Source organism: Anolis carolinensis, chromosome 1 (genome assembly GCF_035594765.1).
Source record: "Anolis carolinensis isolate JA03-04 chromosome 1, rAnoCar3.1.pri, whole genome shotgun sequence".
In the NCBI taxonomy this organism is placed as follows: Eukaryota; Metazoa; Chordata; class Lepidosauria; order Squamata; family Dactyloidae; genus Anolis; species Anolis carolinensis.
Genome location: NC_085841.1, coordinates 299,213,433 through 299,235,823, shown reverse-complemented (window position 1 = coordinate 299,235,823; position 22,391 = coordinate 299,213,433). Strand labels below are relative to the sequence as shown.

Sequence of the window (22,391 nt, the reverse complement as noted above, 5' to 3'; positions counted from 1 at the left end):
GAAATTGCATGAGCAGCATGGCTGCAAACACCTAAATATTGGAGATAACAACCTTCTCAAGCCTCCTCTAATGTTTTGTCTGTTTTATAATGTGTTGGTTTATTTCCAGAGTGTATGTTTTCTTTGGTTTGCAGTTCTTAGCTCTATATTCTTGAAGGAGTGGGAGGAGATGCCGGTCATGTGACTGTTTAGAATGCATTTTTAAAAGGATGACAGTTAGAAATGACAGTTGAGGCTTGTGTGTGTTTGAGTGCAGAAGTCAGTGTTAGGAGCTAGAAGACAGTTGAGGCTTGAGTCTGAATGCACAAGCCAATGTCAGAAGTCAGTTGAGTTCCTTGGAAGTTGACTGTTGTAAAGGAGAGCTGTACAGAGCAATATAATTTTGAAGAGACTGATAAAAACTATAAGTGAAAGATACAAACTGAAACGTTTTAAAGTTTAACCTGACAAGAAATGTACCTGTATATTTAAATACATGAAGTTGGGAGTAAAACATGTTATTTTAAAGAAGCCTGCTTAAATTCTTGACTACTGACAGCATGGAATAGAAACAAAATACAGTAGAGTCTCGCTTCTCCAACATAAATGGGCTGGCAGAACGTTGGATAAGCGAATATGTTGGATAATAAGGAGAGATTAAGGAAAAGCCTATTAAACATCAAATTAGGTTATGATTTTAAAATTAAGCACCAAAACATCATGTTATACAACAAATCTGACAGAAAAAGTAGTTCAATACGCAGTAATGCTATGTAGTAATTACTGTATTTATGAATTTAGCACCAAAATATCATGATATATTGAAAACATTGACTACAAAAATGCGTTGGATAATCCAGAATGTTGGATAAGCGAGTCTTGGATAAGTGAGACTCTACTGTATTTACATGCCCAGTGATCATACATTACTCAATAAACTCAAGGAACACTTCCGAAATTCTGCTACCCAATAGGTTGTGATCCTAACAGGTCATAATCCATTGAAATAATCCAATGCTAAAAGAGTGGCTTCTTCACAACATTCCTGCTTAGCAATTTGTGCACTTGCTGAACAGATTGAGTATCTTTTCTCCAAGGCCGCATCTACACTGACCATATAATGCAGTTTGAAACTTCATTATATGGTCAGTGTGGAATCATACAACAGAGCTGAACTGCATTATATGAGTCTGTAATGATCATATAATGCTGTGTAAATGACACCCAAAATGCTTGGAACCTGAAGTATTTTGGATTTCAGATTTTGGAATAGAGTTAGCATATACATGAGGGATCTTAGAGATGGGACCCAACCATCAACACAAAATTAATTTATGTTTCGTATACACATATACACAACATGGACAATATTTTTAATCACCTTGGTCGTGAAATGACATTTCTGTACACTGAATCATCAGGAAGGTCCTGCTCTCTCAGGGCCCTTCCACATGGCCATATAACCCAGAATATCAAGGCAAAAACCCCACAATATTGGCTTTGAACTGGGTTATCTGAATCCACACTGCCATATAACCTAGTTCAAAGCAGATAATGTGGGATTTTATACAGCTGTGTGGAAGGGGCCTCAGCCTCCCCTGTGAACAACTTTGTACTTTTTAAGATCCAGATAAAGGGATGCTCAACCTGTGTTCATAGAATGCATTATTCTGTACTCTATTTGATAGTAGCAAGTAATTTACTAGAGTGTACTGACAGTAAAGTAGTCTGCAAACATCTGTGACTTGGGGAGGGGGGGAATGGGATAGGATAGCTCAGAATGGTAAATTGTGATTTGGTACTGTTGTGCGATATTGTCGATAATGCAAAAAATTAATATAGAGGGGGAAAACAAAGGATGTAAAGTATTCTTCTCATTTGGTGCCCGATATTAGAAATTATTGCAGAGTAATCCTTTCCTCTCCGAGTGCCTATCTGGTATAACAAAATTCATGCATATATTTACCAAGGCAGGGCTCTCTTGGGAATCTTAAGAGCCCATGTTTCAAAATTTCAATAGATGGACCATGTTGAGTCAGGTTCTCATTAGCAAATGAGAATAATTATTATGCTAGTGCCAGGGCGGCATAGGATTTAAATTGTGGATGATGATTCTGGAGATCACAGCAATATACTTGGTGACTTTGGGCAAGTCACACTCTCTCAGCGTCAGAGGATAGTAATGCCAAACTTCCTTTGAACAATCTTGACATGCAAAGTCTGTGAAAGGTTGGCCTTAAGTCAGAAATGACTTGAAGAAACACAACATGGATCATCCTTTCTTCATTCCAGCATTTGGCACGAAGTGTTCTGCTGACCTGTATTAACATGGTTTTTGTGGTGCAGCTGCTCATCATGACAGTCCCCATACCTATGACCTTGAAGGAATATAAAATCATAAGCAGCCAACACAGTTCTTACCTTCGTTCATCTCTGTTAAGATCAGATCTTCTGTAAAGCTGTAAAGTCTTAGTTTTCCATACAAGAACAAACTGGGCCAAACCTATGCACCAATCCTCCAAAAGCAAAATATAATCCACCTCCATAAAAGCTTCCCTCCTCCTTGCCACACACACACACAAACTGCTGTGAAGACTAAAGTAGGGGAGTTAATAATACCTTGCTTTTTGATTTGTTGAGTCCTTGTTCCACCTACCAAACAATAAGAAATATAGCTAGATTCATCCCTTCATCTGAAACATTTATTTCGGCAGGGCAGTTACGTCCTCATGGTCCCGATCCCTTCTCTGTATAAGAGCTGTATAGGTGGCGGGGAGCAATAACTTGTTGTCTGTATGAATGTGTGTTGCAGATCATGTGCACTGGCTATGTCATAATAATGATGATGAGGATAACCTTAATGCACAGGGATTTTTTAAAGTTGCATTATGTGAATAATAAAATATTTTCAAATAAAAATGCCAGTGCTTTGAGTATTAGAATGAGGGCTGGTACTAGTGATAGGGTCTCACCTAAGAAAGAAATCCAAATTTTCTGAACCAATTGATAAGCTGAGCACATAATTTTTTACTTCATTGCATCTTAGCTTGCGAACAACAGTTCCAATACTGTATACTGAATAGGACAAAAAAATCCACTTCCCAAAGCTAGTATATTTGTTGGAATCTTTTTGTCCCAGCCAATTTTGGTAAACATTTCTAATCCCAAGCCTGTGAATCTGAAAGGTCTGAAATCTGGGGATATTGCTTTCAGTATTGCAGAATGCCTACATTTTAGCTCAAGTTTCTTGTGTGAATTCTAGAACAAAACATTTTGGGCGGCTAAAATGTCCCATCGAGATGAATGTATGATACAAGGCCAGCTCTTAACAGGAAATTTCTTGTTTTTACTTGTCACGGTTGAGGTGCTGGGAGCCAGAAATACTTGCTGCAAATCATCCAGATGTTACAGTAGATTTACCTTTTTTTCTTTCTGTGCCTAATCTAGAGATATATTATTTTGAAAAATTAAAAAAGAAGCTTGGCGTCCTTTGTACACCATAGAAATGTGTGTACTGAATGAATAAGTAACACTACTGTATATGTTATATTATTTATTGAACATAAGACATTTATAAAAGCAACAAGAAATAAATGTCAAGACATAAGAATTGTTCAGTCAACATTGGAATTAATAAATTCTGTTCTAGCAAAGGAAAAATATATAACACTTTAATAATTGTATGTACAAAGATTTAAAAGCCTGAATTTACTGTAATTATGAATACAGAATGCAGCTTGAAAGACCCCCCCCCCCCCCCCAAGGTCTAACTGCCATTCTGGAGCAGAATGAAGAAGGCGGGGCCAGGAAGACATCTTTCCACCATGTCTCCTGTATCAATTTAATGATATAATAATATATAATAATATTATACTATACTAATATTATAATATATTGTATATACATGTAATATTAATAATATTATGATGTAATACAATGTAATAATAATTATAATTCACTATTATAATTGTATATTTATATTACATGCAATATTACTAATAATATTGCAATATAGTTGTATAATATAATATTTTGTATGTATATATACTTGTAAACCACCGTGAGTCCCCTTCGGGGTGAGAAGGGCGGGATATAAATGTTGCTAATAAATAATAATAATAATAAATACATAAATTCCTAGTAGAACTAGTTAAACTTGATTTCTTCCTAGCTTGGTTCTTATTTTTTTACTCCAAGGCATTATATATACAGTATATATTTTCCTTTCCAAGGGAGAAAGTAATTTAAGTGTGAGTTCACACTTCCTTCACTGACTTTTTAAACCAGTTGCTTGCAGAAAGTGCATCGTGTGATAGCTTTCATCCTTCTGCCAACTGCTTTTAAGTAAACATTTTATTTTCATTTTATATTTTTGCAGTTAACAGGTTAAGCTTTAAAAAAATCAAACATGTCAAATGACATCACAAAATAGTCCTCTATTTATTGATGAAATGATCCACGAAAAAGCATTTGCAATCATGTTGTGTCAAGTGTATGTGCTCTCTATTGACACATTTTAAACTGTCAGCATGGTGATCGTGCTGCCCTCCAGTATTTGTTGGACTGCAACTTCCAATAATTATTGCCACTGGTTAGGTGGGCTAGCCTTTCTCCTAATAGTTGCGGGAACATGGTTAGGTCAGCCCATGCTGTTGGGGTCACACAGAGAAGAAAACCTGTCAAAAATGCAGAGAAAATGGGATGAAGAGAAAAGAAACTGGTTCTTGAGGCCACCTGCCTACTATTACATGATAACAGCCCAATGACTAGAATAAAATGCACTGTTATATTTTGCTCTATGTGTAAAACATTTCAAATGTCATTTGACCAGTATATCTGCTCTTACCTTGTTTATGCAACTTATACAAGGAGATATCCCTAATTAGCAAGGTGGAACAACCTTAGAACTTTAGACATCTAGGCTTGGGTGGCATGTTCAGTCCTGAATTGTACTGTATTGTAGCAATTCTATGTTTGCACTGATTTTGCAATGAAGGCAAAATGCCACGCACAGATTTCAACACATCCTGCGTTTCAGTATTGAAATATTACAAGAACATTAGTAATACTAGTGATTTGTGCTGCCCATACATTTTGTAAGCTAGGATACATTTAATACAGCTTTTTCTAAGTTTTTTTCCTACTATGTACATTTCCAATTAATTACAGAAAAAGAGAAGTAACTATGAAACCCATTGCTATAAACCTTAAGAAGCTACAGAGTACTAGAATTATATATTTACAGAACAATCGTAGCCATTTTCCTATTCTCTCTAGAAAACAGGTTATTTTAAACAGAAAGCATTGTGACATTACAATTGATTTAAAATGCAATAGGCATATTTATTTTGTAATAATTTCTGTGGAATTTACTCATGATTGCATTTAGGTTTATATTTCGATACAGTCTAATATGGAGTAAACAGAACTGAGTAGGATTACTCCCAGGTAAATTGATGCAGGATTTACCAACTGGATGTGCATCTGTGCTGCAGAATTAATGCAGTTTGTCATGACTGTCACTGCCATAACACAATGCAATGGAATCATGGGTGCTGTAATTTTAAAGGGTCGTTAGCCTTCTTTGCCAAAGAGTGCTGGTGCCTCTCCAAACTAAAAATCCATAATTCCATAATACTGAATAACAACAGTTAACATGTGTGAAACTGCATTCATTATACAGTAGTAGATGCACCCTGAGTCAAATAAGATTTTCCTAGCTAATTTGCAAAGTTTTATCTTTGGCTGGTTTACAATAAACTCTATGTCAGGGAAATTCCCTAAAAGTAACAAGCATTTAAAAGACAAATCACAGTAGAGCATTCACACACAACAGGAGGCATCTATTTGTGGAAAGAACACTGAGCTTAAAACAACAGAGTAGCAGAGTCAATCTTAAAGTTTCAAAAGGTTCATTAAAACATAAGAACTACATTTTTGTAGAAAGAAAAGTTGGGGTCCAAACTAACTAAATTATGTAGAGAATTCCCATGAACTCCAAGATCAAATAAACGAAAGGCTCGAAAACTGCTCTTGCACATACAGCATAGGGCCATAAAGAGATGGGAGGAGGGTAGAGAGAAAGACACACACACACACACACATCAAGCATTCAGAGGATAATGAGGAAAGGGCTTCCCTATCTTAATATGTTTGCTGCCTATTTCCTTGATGAGGACTATAAACTTGTGCAGGATGTGGTTGGTCTTCAACACTTTGTACCATGTATTGAACTCTAGTGAGTATCTGTGATGCCATGTCCATTTCTTTAGGCATTTTTTTGCTCAGGTACAATTTTTACAGTTACTATTATCAGATGATTTCCTCTCTTTAGGAGAGTGCAACCAGCCTACCTACTAAAATGGGTGTTCACCTGACGAATGAATGAATGTGTGAAAAAACACCCACACTGAGTTCTGCCTCTCTCTCAGGGATCATTCGTGCATTTGCAAGACTTGCATAAACCATTGCTGACACAATCAAGTTGTGATTTCTTTTTGATTGTAGGAGTTTTGGAATGTTTTGCTCTCAGCTTCGCAATACTGATCCCTTCAATTTACAAAATAGGCCCTCAGGCTACCTGACACACATAGAGAAGGATATGTGGGCAGAAGGAGAAGAACAAGAATGCATTGTTGACAGCTTTACATAAAAAAACTAATGAAAGAAGATTGACCTAGGAAATTAGATGGCAAAATTTATGTGAATAAGAGTTTTAGACTTTGGCAGCATTGGGCTGAAAAAGAAGCCAAGAAGGCACTAAATGCATAAGGAGACCTTTGTGTGCATAGAAATAGATGTTTAGCTATACGAAAAACCTTCACAATCTCTTCCTTGCTGTCTGTTTTTCTACACTAAACAGGCCAAGGTTAAACTGACTGAGACATCAAAACCTAAGGATACTGTACAACCAATTAAGATTGCCATGCTTGTTTGTGCATGACAATATATATTGTTATACTCAGGCAAGTATGACAGTTTGAACACACACACACACAAGCATATAAACTGCTTATCTTTTATGGAAATGTTTCTCAATCTTTGGTCCTCCAGGTGTTTTGGACTTCAGCTCCCACAATTCCTAAACTTAGAACAGCCAATAAATTGCATCCCATTAACCATAATCATTTTTCTTGCTTTTTTCCTCAGGAAGCAGCAGTCTAAATTGCACTTGTTAGTCCCAACTCAAGTAGACCTACTCAACCAATGAAGCTTATATAACTGTTGATTTACCAAATTTCACTGATTCAGATCATTACATTCCAGTGCAGAATAGCAAGTGGATTTGGGTCAACAAGTGCAAGGAGACTGGGCATGCTGATAATAAAAGTGACTTACACATTGCTTCTTCAGGTCCATTCTCCTCAACTGTCACAGGTATCTGTACAAAGAAGGAAAAAAGCAGTAAGTTTAAAACTATATAGAGAAAAAAAGGGTAACAAGGGATCATATACAAGAATAAATATACATGTACATTTTTATATATCAGTATAGAAAAGGGATAATGTTTTTATGGGACATGCCAATCAGAAATGTGAAGAAGTACACATATTTAATATTTGGTTTAGCACACTAACAACTTTAAAGAGCTTTATTATATATTTACTAGGCAAATTTATTTTGGCTGCCCACAGTTAACATTAAACATTTACTATTTTTGCAGAAGTTACTTCTGGTTCCCAACATGGGGCACATACTCCACAGAGGAGGCAATTTGATTTTTAAGGGGGGCAGATTGAAAATGTGTAATCAACAGTGATTTTTTTTCATTTCTTATGATTCTAGGAGCCTAATTTACATTATATAAATATATATTGTGACGTAGGGCCCTTCCACACAGCTATATAACCTAGAATATCAAAGCAGAAAACCCCACAATATCTGCTTTGAATGGAGTCCACACTGCCATATATTCAGGTTAAAGCAGATAATGTGGGATTTTATTCAACTGTGTGGAAGGGGCTGTACATATTTTTGAAATTAAAATCAGAATGTACAAGGTGGTCAACTAGTGACAATGGTGAGGGGGAAAGCCCACTCATAAAAGAAGCTAAGAAACTGCCTGCAAATAAGAACATGACACATTATTCAGCATGGGAGGCATGTTAATGGGTGGATTTATAATGCTTAATTGATAATCATTTAGAGAATAAGATGATTGGACATTAGACACACATGATTTCTAGGAAATCACATGCTTTACAGAAAAAGAAAAGTTAAGATAATTAGAAACTTTCTACTACTCATGAGCAACAACCCACCCAATTAGCTTGTTAGGAACAATACACCTGAATGATGATGTAGTGAAATAGAAACTTTCTGGAAGAAAAGGTATAAAACCCCACTCACTGAATGCTGGGGGTGGGCAGTTTTACTTTTTTTTCTGCATAGCAGGAGGCTGCTCACCTGCCTGGCAGGATAATAAAGGTATTGATTGCGTGGCTATTTCATATTCTTATGGTTTATTGAATTTCTGTTTTTGACTGTTTTGTTATTTTAAAACTATATTTTATTATATATTTTTTTGCTTTGATCCTCTTCATTCACTCAGTCGTTTCGGACTCTTTGTGACCTCGTGGACCAGTCCACGCCAGAGTTCCCTGTTGGCTTTGATGGATTGTTTGTATTTGTGTCTATGCGAATTCTGTCCCATATATTCAAATACTGCAACACCTGGAAGAATCTGAGCTCTTGAAGACTTCTGGTCCCAAGCCTTTCAGACAAGGGGCACTTGGTCTGTAAAGGCCTTTCGAAGGAGCCTGTCAGCTGTTACTATTAAGTTACAAGCACCAAGGCCATGGGATACAGAGCTCTAGAGAGCAGACCCTGAAGGAGAGCCCAGGAGCAGGCCCTGAAGCAGGCCAGGCCTTTAGGACTTCAACTCCCAGAAGCCCCGGCCAGCTGAGCCAATCGCCAGGAATTTTGGGAACTGAAGTCCAAAATCTCGGAAGACCAAAGCATTGGCAGTGACTGACAAGCCATCGCCTTCTTTAGTTATTCCTTGTCAGTAAATCAATAGCAGCTCATCCTTATCTTTCGGCAGGTCCTAATTTCTGCTGTATTCAGAAGAAAGGGATCGAATAACCGGGTGAATGGAATCTCCTCCCTGCCAGCGGCCATGACAGGAAGAAGCGGCCGTATTTTTTGGCCCCTGCCGGCATCCTTACCGCCTACAACTCCCACAATGCACCCGCCCAAACCCAAGCTTAACCCCTTGGGTGCCTGCCTGCAGCCAATTTCGTGCCGCCAAAGCACGATGCGAGCTATTTTAGGCTCTTTCGAAAGCAGCCAGCGAAACGAAAGCTGTTCTTATGCCAGAAGCAGCTTCCAAATAACATCCAAGACAATTTTAGCCTAAGACTATTCTACAAGTTATGCCAAGCAATGACAGTTCTGCAACGTGTTTACTGCAAAGTGCAAGTTCATTTGTTCAGTCCTTTCTTGTTTGAATCCTCTTATTACATCTTGTGAAATTACAGGTTGAGTATCCCTGAATCAAAAAGCTTGAACCAAACTGCGTTGGCTGTGTGTTTTCCCGGCTGTATGGCTATGTTCCAGAAGCATTCTCCCCTGACGTTTCGCCCACATCTATGGCAAGCATCCTCGGAGATTATGAAGTCTGTTGGAAACTAGGCAAGTGAGGGTTATATATCTGTGGAAAGCCCAGTTGAGAGAAAAAACTTGTCTGTTTTTTTTGGTTTTTTTGGCAAGTGTGAATATTGCAATTGGCCACCATTTAATCCTTTGTTGGGAGGTGTTGGCTGGCCCTGATTGATTTCTGACAATAAACAATCAAAAGGCTGCAAGAAAATTAACATCGGGTGACAGGATATTCTCACATATTCTCACCAAATACACGCAATGAAGCTGGACACTTTTAAGTTACCCTGCATTTGATGCAGATTACTCAAATCAATTGCGCCTCGAATATTACTACTGCCCATGGGATAATTGTTTTATTGCATTACTTAACTTTATTGGGAGGTGTTGGAACTGCATGAAAGGCACTGCAGACTAACTGCCAGAGAAGTCAGCCATAGCAGAGCCCTTGATGAAGCAACCTGGACGCAGCATATTATTAGAGAACATAGAAAGGCTGGATCACTCTAACAACCAACCACTATGTCAACTACACAGAGAAGCCACTGAAATCCACAAGCTTGTGGACAATTTCAACAGAAAGGAGGAAACCTTGAAAATGAACACAATCTGGCTACCAGTATTACAATCAGGACAGTAAAGAAAGAACAACACTCTGAAAACAAGAGACTTCCAGACATGAAACAGTCAGGGCCAGTGAACAGATCCCAACAAAGGATTCCCCCAGGCAGCAAGCAGCCAGGCCTTGAAGCTGCAAGGCTTTTCAATGCTAATCAAGGTGATTAATTGCAACATGCACACTTGCCTCCAACAGACAATAGTTCTTTCTCCCACCCTGGACCTTACACAGATATATAAACCCTACTTGCCTAGTTTCCAACAGATCTCACAACCTCTGAGGATGCCTGCCATAGATGTGGGCAAAATGTCAAGAGAGAATGTTCTGGAACATGGCCATACAGCCCAGAAAACTCACAGCAACCCAGTGATTCCGGCCATGAAAGCCGTTGACAACACTTTGAAGCAAACGTTTGATCTATTTTGATTCCCCCCTGATATATTATGTATATGGGACACTTGCATATATCCATGACATCTATGAGATGGGACTCAAGTTGAAACAAAATTTAATTTATGTTTCATAGACACTACATCCCCATGACCTGATGGTAATTTTATACAGAATGTTTTTAATTACTGTGCGCATGAAACAAAGTTTGTGTACATTGAACTGTCGGAAGGCCATGGTGTCACTATTTCAACCACCCATCTGGATAATTTTTTTATTTTTTCAGATTTCATAATTCCAGGTAAAGGCTTCTCAACTTGTATAAAGAAACAAAATTATGACTGACAACCCATTCTGAAAACGTATCATTTCTCAGGAGTTTTTAAAGTTTTTTTTAAACACACACATACACACACATACATACACACACTCACTATGTTTCTCTCCCTCAAATATTCAAAACAGTATCGGTATATTACACTATGTAACACAATTTTTGTTCCTGGATTATAAATGTAATTTCCTAATTTGCTGTACCATAAAAACATGGAAAAAGTTTATTAAATTGCAAAAACTTTGTTTTAGTGGTCTGTACAAAGGCTTAAAAGGGCATATTCTCATTAATGACAATTACAAATGAAGTCTAGACCAGGCATGGGCAAACTTGGGCCCTCCAGGTGTTTTGGACTTCAACTCTCACAATTCCTAATAGCCGCAGGCCCTTTCCTTTTCCCCCTTGGCCTCCTAAGCACCCAGAGGGCTGAAGTTTGCCCATGGCTGGTCCACACTGAAGGAAATAATAGTACTACCATCAGCCACAAAAATAAAGTTTCTGGAGTATACCAACTATTTTCAAAGTAAGTACGGCACAATTAAACAGGAAAAACACTTTCAAACCAGGAACAGTTTTTTTTTTCAAATTTTGTTACATAGTGTTATCTTACACTATATTATTATATTTATTTTCTCCCTTTTTATCTCCCCAAAAGGGACTCAAAGCGTCTTGACATAAAAGCATTAACACATGATTTAAAATTACAAAAATGCAAACATTCAAATAGAATTAAACACATGCAGCATTCAAAAATTCACAGTTAAAATCCATCTAAACAGTTAAATACAATTCCCTCCATCTTTGAAAAGCCAGGAAACTTTGTACATACACAACAATATTCAGAAAAATAAACCATAAATCTAAAATAGGCTGAACATTTAACCTAGAGATAAACAGAGCATCACACAAAATATTCAAGTAAACCTCATCATTTTACAGAAAAATGTTCACAACTGGGCATTTAAATTGTGTGTTTCTTGCTTCCTCTTTTCCCAGCCAGAGTAATTCATCCAAACCCACCCTCGTTAGTCTCCTTTCTACCACCATGAAGATGTTATTTGGGCCCCATCTACATTGTCATATAATGCACTTTGAAACAGCACTATATGGCAATATACATGATGCTTTGGTTAGCAATTCTTTAGACTTAACAGATTGACATCATGTAGTATTATATTGATTTGAAACAATTCAAACATTTCAAAATAAATGTGGCCTCTGAACAACACTAAAAAGCAGACAAAATGTCATCCCAAATATCAACTTGCAATTCTAATTGCTCCCCAATTTCTAATTCATTTTAGACCAAGAAAACAAATCAGTCCAAACAAAAAGTAGGGATCTTTCTTTTGGAAGAAAACAACTTATAATAACGCACTCCAACACACCTCTGTAAAATCTGACTTTCAGTACAATTTATTAAATCTTAAACCATCTTTCCCAACTGATAACTTGTTCAGAAGGCAGTGCATCCCTTTGTGACACATCTTTGAAACCAATATTAGGAGAAGCCATTCCAAATAATGCTCTAAGCTTCCATATCGGATGCTCAGGATAGTCTTCTTTAGCTAATTGTTTTCATCTTTAAAATTTCCAGAGAAAAATGCAATACTACGACACTGGAAAGTGGACAAAACATAGACGTCAACTTGCAATTCCAATCACTTTCCTAATCGTTTATTTTACAAAGCAGTCCAAACAAAAAAGCAGAAATCTTTCCTTTCAAAGAAAGCAACTTATAATAACACACTCCAACACAACTCTGTAAAATCTGACTCTGAATATAATTTTTTTTATCTAAACCAGTTTGTACTTTGCTTAGAAGGAAACCCATCCCTTTGCCACATTCTCCATTCATCTCTGAAGCCAATACAAAAACAAGTCACTGCAAATACTGCTCCTAAGTTTACACATCTAATGGTCGGCATAGTCCTTTAGTTTATCATTTTCACTTTCCAGCAACAAAGCCAATCCTACAACGGCTAGCATTACATAATTAACATTGTCATGGGAAAAACAAATCTTTCACAGCTTGGTTACTTGACTGTGTGTGTAAATATATATCTATATCTATCTACTTTCTAGTTTCTACATTTGTGTTTGTGGCTTTTTTGTAATACACACATACATTACAAATATGCCACAAGCATCTTGCGCATATTGAAAGAGACAAATGACCACATGAGATGTAGAAAGTGTGAAAGTAAACATGGAACATAATTACAGGCCTGCTCCTATAATTCCTATGTGCCTATAAACCACCTCCTAAATCATAATACAGTCTTTCTCCCAATATGAGGATGGCATTCTTATGTATGTTGCACTACATGAATGTGCCACTTTTAAAGCTGACTACTTATATGGTCTTTATATTAGGGTTTTATTGTATTGTATTTTTATTAATATCCTAACTTTCCAAATTAATGAACCAAGTTAGAAAAGTACAATTGGTCATTTAACTAGGCCTCAACCCAGATACAGGAATGTAAGACATTTATAAAAGTCACATAAATAAAAAAGGTATTTCAGTGTCATATAGTTCTAGCTGTGCTTTAAAATATTGACAGTAAGTTACAATTTGGTTTAAAAGATGCATACATATTTGGCCATATTCAAGAATAATATTTTATCACTGCACTATTTTTAGTTTCAAACAGAAATCTTTCTTTCTCCTCACAAAGGAACAAAAATACCAATTAACATTTAATTTGTTCATAGAAAACTGTGACATAATATTTTTGTATTGTTTTTTTCAGTTCATAATTATTTTATCACATGTAAACAAGCTTTCCCTTTGCTTCTTAAGAAAACCCTCACAACAGAATGGAGTTTTTTTTATTGTGAGCTGTTTTGAATCTGTTTTTCCTTAAAAATAATACCAATCAATTTTTACTGACTAGAATTTAGTGATTTGTAGGGTTTTTTTTAAATTAGTGTAAAATAAAGACATGATACACAGCAGGTGAGCCATAGAAGTAGCTAACAGTCAACTAGTTTTTAACATTTCTTTATCTCAGACTATTAGATATCATCTCTAATAATTCAAAGCCCAGATCAGGTAAAAATATTAAATATCCTTAACACAGCATCTAAATTCTTTCTACATTATTAACAAATGGAGTCATCAGAAATAGCCCAGCCATCAAAATCAACAAACACAAATGTTTGATATACTGCAGTCAATTTTAGTCTATCTTTACAAATATCATATTGGTCAATTCAGGCTGAACCTCATAAAACAGAAATGGCAAAGAGATCTTGCATGCTTCTCAATCATTTCTATTTGGTTTACCTGACAAATATATCTAGTCAATAGTGCTTCTTTTCTAAATATTCCATTCTGGAAAGTTTACTACATCATTATAGATTAGAAAATACTGCTTAAACTGCAGTTACTACATAATCAACAAAAAACTTCTACATGGAATTTTGTTTTTTATTATGAAACAAATTTATTTTACATACAATTAGCATGAGGTGACTTAATTTTTAAGGGTATTATATTGAATTTCTGACATGAGACCAATCAGTGAAACTATCTGTGTACCATGTTTCACAATGTCAAAACAGATAAAACTCAATTTTGTTTTTTTTACTGCATGTGATACAGAGCTTATTATCCTAAGGACCAAATATGTCATATTGCACAATTCCTCTACAATTATTTCTCAGACCATTAAAATGTTTAGGCAATATAATCCAGAGCTTTACCTGTATAAAGTAACCTGTATCTTTCATCTGTCATGACATGTGCTTGAAATTTGGATCTCTCAGCATTTCCTGGAAAACTAAAGAGAAAGAAAATTATCAGACAAAGACCATTAAAAATGATCAAAACAGAGTTAGAATTCTTACATTTCCAAAGGGGTGGTTATGATATACCTGATTACATATATATATGTATAAGAAAGGATATTGAAGAAATTAAAAAAAAGAAATTACAGTACATTTGATGCCAATTTTCTCGTATATCTACTAATGCAAGATCCCAATCAGGGCCACAAATATTAAATTAAAACTTGGGGCCTGTGTTTTTCAACAGTATAGCCTGTTTAATGTTTTGCTTAACTTTGCATGCCAAATACTCCTACTTGAAAAAAGAAATGGTTTACAATGTTAAGATACATCGAAAATAAAAAGGTAAGTTTTTGTTCAGGCGAAAAGAGTCCCATATTCACAGGAATAAGGAAAATACAAGATACTGTATTAATTTTCATTGCCCCCTTTCCACTACTGATATCAAACAGTTGATTATTTCTAAATCAGGGCAATTTATTCTTGCTGTTCCTTTAATTTATCAAATTTGTGTATTATACAACAATGTTGCATCTGTTCTGATATATATAAAAAATTAGTAACCACAGAAGACAAGCAAACATTCTATATATAACATCCTTTTACAATATCCAATATTTTAATGAGGGAATTTTTTTGTATTTAACATCACAAACACATAAAATGTTTCGATTATGAATGTGTAATATCCAGAAAATGGCAGAAAGCAAAAGCATTCTTTAAAAGCTATCATTTAATGAGAAAAAGCCAAATACATTACCTTTTTGGTTTTTAAAAAGGCAATCATGGGACAGAAGTCCAAGAGTTAAACTAATTATTTCAAATTGCTCCTCTCTGCCCCAACAAAATGTTTGTAGAAATGTTATTTTGTATCTACTCTTTCAATGGCATTTCAGTCATTGTTTCAAAGTATATGGGGTGGGTCTCCCTAATATGAAAGTTGGCAGCCAAGAAGAAGGAAGAAAATGTTTGCATCTAATATTGAAACCAAAAGTTTTGGCCACTTTTCTTTCTTTGTGCTTTTGCTACATATAATTAAGCAGATAGCTTTTTTAAAGCTTCCTAGCTTTTTATATTCAATCTCATACTAAATTGCATTTTAACCTGAACCTAGGAAAGGAAAGTTAAAATGGATTGAGGGAGTCGTACTATCAGTTTTCGTACTATATCCTTGTTTCGTTCTGATAGACCAAATTCTGCCACACAGAGAATTTATTTAATATTAATTCCTTGCCTTAAAAAAAACCCAAGAAAAAACAAATTAACTCATCTAATGATGTAATGATTTGAAAAAAAAATGATTGAGAATTGTGTATTCTGACAATAAAATTTCATCATTTCTTTTTTCTGATTTACATAAATTAGATTCGGGAACACAGCTAAAAAAATACATCTGAAGGAACCCTTTTAAAACTACATTTAAAGGATACACAGGGAGCCAAACAAAATTCATCTAGGAAGAAACCTAATACTTTTAAGATTATAAAAAACATAAGAGGATTTTGAATTACTTTTGAATATAACCTGCTAGATATTTTGAGTTTCACATATGAGGTTATGCATTAGCCTTTTTTTTTGTTTCTCTGTGGTCTCCTGCCACAGTCAGTTTTCACTTTTGTTTGTTTGCCTCCTGTTCCTATGACCATTCTAAGCAACATTTTAAAAATATTTAAATTCATGCCCTATACATGTATATGAAGTTTCCAAAGAAAATGCTATGAGACACACAGGCATATTTGAATGTATATATCCAGTGTTAAGAAAAAATCATCCAGACAAGGGCTGAGCTTGAAGAAACAGAAGTAGTCATTTCATGTGAAGCTAAAGATACTACATTCATATTAAAATTCTAAATTATGTTCATTGCCTAGAATGATTATTCCAAATTAGAATACAGCACTGTGTATGGAATTCTAGAGACAAATGTTATAAAATTGAATTTAGCTTTAAAAACAGCTGGGTCAAGCCTTTGTTTGGTTGTGTAACAAATGCTGCCGTTGTATAATATACTAATTATTATTATTCCTTTTTCTGTAAACCCCTTTTAAAAAGGTATCTAAGCTCAAATTTGCTTCAAAATAAAGAGCTACTTTTGACAACTCTATAATTCTGTCAACTCTTTTTTTGCATTTATTTAAGTATTTTCTTACATAGGCTTAACTAAAATCACTAGTATGGGATATTCAATAAGGAGAAGAATTAGTATTTGTTCCTTTCCCCTTACCTCTCCGCTTTTGTGTCCTCATCCATGAAATATTAAGGTCTAAAAAAAGGGTGTGTGTGAAATACTGCTGCTATACATTACAAATATATTAGGCATAAAAGAAGCACAGCAATAAAAACAGGATGTCAAAACCTTTCCATAGCTAACTAGTCAGGTAAAAGTAGTCAAAAATGGCATGAGGGGAAAGAGATATAACTTTCACTGACCTCCCTGTTTTCCATGCCTGGGTTAAGCTTCAGCTGAAACCTCAGTGACTTCATTGTATTTTTTTATATATTATATACACACATAGAAATACATATATTATATATTTCCAGCTTTGTTAGTTATGCCTTAGTAGTTTATTGGATAAAGTCATGAGAAAGAAAATATAGGAACATTTTTAGGGCAAATCCTAGCCCTCAGGGGGCATGCGTACTGTGAATTTATTGCAGTTTGACACCACTTTAACTGCCATGCCTCAATGCTATAGAATCATGGAAGTTGCAGTTTGGTCAGGCACCAGCATTCTTTGGTAGAGAAGACTTAAGACCTTGTCAAACTACAATTTTACTGCTTCCATAGCACAGAGCTAGGGCAGTTAATGTGGAGTCAAACTGTATAAACCTTAGAGTGTAAATGTAATATGGAACTTCAGATCCACTGGCTGGAAAAGGACTCATGTCCTATGAAGGACCTTATCCTGTTTATAACAAGGAAGTTCAATGACAGGTTGAGCTGCCATCTCTCTCAAACCCCACATACATATACAATGGAAAACTTCGTGAAAGTGAAGCTACTGCCTGCAGTTTCCAACTATATTTCACAGATGAAAACCAGGATGCATGTGGCTATGCAACTTCACAGTGTGGTCAAAATGGCAAAATGTACTGGTGAGGGGAAAAAACCAAATAGGAAATACTGCAGCAATTTGCTTTTGCCTGCACTTACTGGGCAAGATTCTGCCCGGTCCTCTCTTTGCTCTCAATTTGAATGCAGACTATAAGAAATGAAATAGTTGCGGGGGGAAATGGATAAGTGGGAGGAGGAGAGAGAAACTTGAGCATTTTAAAAGTAGCTGAAAAATGGGGATAACAAAGAATTAACTGGGATTGTTCCTAACAAATCACTACAGCATGCAGTTTTCCTGCCAGAAATAACCATCAAAACAGATCATTCTGCATACAGGGTAGGAAGCCACTGAATCCATTGACTCAAAGCTCCTCTGTGTCCCAGTATAAGAAACTCCAACCTAAAACTGGGATAGATATTTCCCCTCCTGCTGCCATTTACAAATAAAACCAAAACACTTAGAAAAGCTAGCCTTGCAAGCAGCATGGACACAATTATGATGTCTATGTCAGATCTTCCCATCAGGACAGTTTTAGATATCTCTGTAGTGTTTGATGAATTTTGTCTAAATAAAACAGTATCCAATCTTACAGAACATTTAGCATGACTAAGTTAAGGACAGGACATATCTCAGACTGGATCTGAAAGAAACTGGTTTGAGCTCACTGCATTTCGATTTTTTAAGAATCTGCAGGGCAACAGAAGAAAAGATTGCTCTTCAGACCCAACATGGAATAGGTTATATGGAGCACAAACCTAGAGATGAGGCCAGAAAATATACCCATTTCTCTACATCAAAGTGCAAAGTACCCAATGCTAGTTCCACAAGTTCTTTTTCCTGGCTGTGAAAACCAGCTTTTTGTCAATGAAATGAAATAACTAAAATGTGCTGCCCTTTTGTCACATCCAAAGGAACTGCTGAATCCTGCCTAACATTAGAATTGGTTGTGGCTAGCTACATAGGAAGCTGCCTAAGGGTGCATCTACATAGTCAAATTAATGCAGTTCGACCTCTCTTTAACTGCCATGGCTCAATGCTATGGAATCCGAGGGGTTGTAGTTTTACAAGGTATTTAGCCTCACCAAACCACAGCTTCTAGGATTCCACAGCTTTGAGCCCTGGCAGTTACAGTGGTGCCAACCAGCATTAATTCAACAACATTCCAGGGGTTCAGGCCAGATTTTTTTTATAGCTCTACCTGGAGATGTTGGGAATTGAACCTGGGAACTTCTGCAAATAGGTTTGGACTCCATCACTGAGTTATGGCTCTTTCTTTTGTTCAACTTGTTTTTGGCTAATAACATAAATTGCAGCAAGCCACCGCTAACCACTGGGGATTGGTTCCTGCTGTGGATACCAAAACCCATGGATGTCCAAGCTCTATTATATACAATGGCACAGAGATCAATGGCAAATGGCAGGGTTAAAAATTAAACTCCTGTATTGGAAACTTTGAACAGAAATGAAAAGCGGAGATTTAAAATGTGCCACTTGGATGGAAAATCTGTTGCAATCTTCAGACCAGTTAGGGTTTCCAGAGTGAAAACTGGAGACACCTCTTGCACCCTTAATGGGTCTGTTGAATAGGGAATTTGCTTGTTATCTGGTTTTGTGACAAACAGCACCTGCTGAACTTCCCTTTTCTACACAAGCATTAAAAGAAAATGAGTCATCACTGGTTCTCAGTCTGGCAGCTCTAAAACATTGCAACCTATGGTCTCATCCAGACTGATGAAAAAGACCAGGGAATCCCAGGTTTTATTCCTGTTCTTTCAGTTTTGTTTTGGAGATTCATACATACTTTGTTTATTCTAGAATAATTTTATGTCAAATTCAGGTACAATTAGAGATTTTCTATGTCAGCTCCCCTGATCAGTTTATTTTAAACCACCATAAAGTCAGAAAGAAAAGGACAAAGTCTGGTACTTTCAAATCAGTCTGTGCTCTTAATTATTAATCAGAAATCTAAGACAAAATATACCCCAAAGTAAGAAAATTACATGTTTGCAGTGTGGAACACAATCTTGACAAAATTATGGACTCTGGCTGGATATTATTTTTAGTTATTTTGAGATTTAAACTTGCCTGAATTTTAGGAGCTCAGGATAACCACACTGTGAAGAACCAGCACACTAATACACTTAATACCAAAAGGAAGAAAAAAAGGAGTAAGTGCCTATGGCTTAAAAAAACTTAGAACCATCTGGCTTGCAAAATACTTATCTAAATAAAGTCTTTATGTGAGAGCCAGTGTAGTTTATCGGCTAGACTAATGTTTGGCTTCAAGATAGGAATCCCAAAAACAGATTCCAGGCAAGCAAATAGACTAAGATATTATTGGATTATACCTTCTATCATTCACGGCCACTGGTCCTACTGGATGGGGAAAATGAGAGCTCTAATTTAGCAACATCTGAAAACTGTAAGTCATGGAAAGCAGGCTTATTTGGAGGACAACACACATCTATCCAATAACCAGTGACAAAGTGTGCATCTAAACTGTAGAATTAATGCAGTTCGACACCACTTTAACTGCCAGGATAATAATAATAATAATAATAATAATAATAATAATAATAATAATAATAATAATAATAATAATAATACTTTATTTATACCCTGCCACCATCTCCCAAAAAGAACTAGGAGTGGTTTACAGAAGCACATACAAGTGCCATAAACACATAAAATATAGGTAAAATTACAGATAAGAGAGTCCATAATTAGAAGCCCTCTGAAACAGTGGAATATAAGCACACAGTTATGTTTTGGGGGCATATTTAGTAGGGATAAGGTCCATTAAATTCTGTGTAAGGCACTTCTGAATCAAGGCTTAAGGTTATGTGGCACATTTGAATCATAGAGATTCTGTCTTTGAACAACAAAAGTTCTATAGTACCTTAAACACAATGTTTGCTATGCCTTTTGGTATCTACTACAGTTCGCTTTAGGATCCTCCTGCGGATACCAAAATCCACGAATGCTTAAGTCCCACTATACACAGTGGCCTATATATAAAAAGCGAAGGGTAAAAGAAGTGGGGGAAAAGGTATGGGGGGTCATTTTAGTATAACAATATGGCTGAGATTTTAAGGCACAATTTACAGAGGAACATAAGAAGCTTAAACCAGAGTAACATTTTGTGTGTAAGAAATGAAGTTGCATGAAAGGTCTTTTTGTCAGCTTCTTTGTTTTCTGAAATCTGCATCATCTCATACAACTATTGTGCTAAACTACCTTGAGGGAGATAGTAAGGCATCACATACTGCCTCCTATTAGAGCTTTGCATATCATGCTGTTTAAACAGGCTTGCATTTGTTTTATATCACAGCATTTCCAGGATTTTATCACAGCAATCACATTGTTGAAGCAAACAGGAATACAGTGTTCCCCCGCTACTCGTGGTTTGCTTATCACAGACTCGCTGTTACACAGGAAAAATATTTATTTATTTTATTTACCCACCCCATTGCTGCTTCTCCTCCTCAGGGCTACTCCCTTGCTTCGTGCCTGCCTGGTGAGTGAGCAGGTGAGCGAGCGAGAGTAAGAAAGAGAGAGAGTGAAGGCGGGCAGCAGAAGAGGAGCCTGGAAGAGGTGGCCAGGCTCCTGTTTCTGCCACCGCTCCAGCCGGCAATGTCTGGAAACATGGAGTCCTCCACGAGTTCCGCCCCCTCTTCCGAGTCCTCCACGTTTCCCGGCGTGGCTGGCTGGAACGGCGGCAGAAACAGGAGCCTGACCGCCTCTTCCAGGCTCCTCTTCTGCCATAGCTGCTGCCCGCACTCACTCTCACTCTGTTACTCTCTCGCCCACCCTCCCTCGCTCACCGGGCGGAGCGGCGTTCCTTCTTCCCTGGCTGTAGAAGTAGGAGCAGCCAGAGCAACATGGCGGGCTCCCTTTGTGCTAGGCCTCTATTAAACCCATCTATTCTGCTTTGGTCAGACCTCATCTGGAATATTGTGTCCAGTTCTAGGCATCGCAATTCAAGAAGAATATTGTCAAGCTAGAACGTGTTTAGAGACAAACAACCAAATTGATCAAAGGTCTGGAAGTAAAGTTCTACGAAGAATGGCTGAGGGAGCTGGATGCGTTTAGCTTGGAGAAAAGAAGACTAAGATGGGACAGGATAGCCATGTTTACATATCCGAAAGGATGTCACACTGAGGAGGGGGAAAGTTTGTTTTCTGATGTTTTGGAGACTAGGACATGGAGCAATGGATTCAAATGGCAGGAAAGAGATTCCTGATGGTAAGAGCTGTTGTTCGGCAGTGGAATTTTCTGCCTCTGAGTATGGTAGAATCTCTTTCTTTGGAGGTTTTTAAGCAGAGGCTGGATGGTCATCTGTCAGGGGTGCTTTGATTGTGCTTTTTCTGAATGGTAGTGGATTGGACTGGATGGCTCTTGAGTCTCTTCCAATTCTATGATTATATGATCCACATTGTTTTGGGGGGAGGTCATTGTTTATACTCAAGTATATATGCTTATCTCTCTGTTGTAAACAGGGAGATAGCCATATGTGTATGGTAGGATACTCTACCAGTTTAGAGAATACATTCTATACCAGCTCAAGTTTCCAAACCAATTCCAAGGACAGCTCATTACAACATTTCCAAGGATTCTT

General features: G+C 36.7%; 1 protein-coding gene and 1 long non-coding RNA gene across 7 annotated transcripts in view; one reads left to right on the top strand and one right to left on the bottom strand.

The window, feature by feature from the left end:
- Nucleotides 1-22,391, bottom strand: part of LOC100557660 (very-long-chain 3-oxoacyl-CoA reductase) — a 184,348-nt gene that overhangs the window by 59,617 nt on the left and 102,340 nt on the right. For all 6 annotated transcript variants that reach the window (XM_062967906.1, XM_062967910.1, XM_062967911.1 and 3 more), the window contains 2 exons: nucleotides 14,634-14,710; nucleotides 7,318-7,360 (listed from right to left, as the gene is read on the bottom strand). In XM_062967906.1, coding sequence (XP_062823976.1) covers nucleotides 7,318-7,360; nucleotides 14,634-14,660 — 70 coding nt within the window. In that variant the 5' untranslated portion in view covers nucleotides 14,661-14,710. The remainder of the gene's footprint in view (nucleotides 1-7,317; nucleotides 7,361-14,633; nucleotides 14,711-22,391) is intronic.
- On the top strand, nucleotides 8,283-9,596 carry LOC134295441 (uncharacterized). The gene is made up of 2 exons (XR_010002007.1): nucleotides 8,283-8,406; nucleotides 9,023-9,596. It is a non-coding gene; the product is annotated as an uncharacterized LOC134295441 (long non-coding RNA).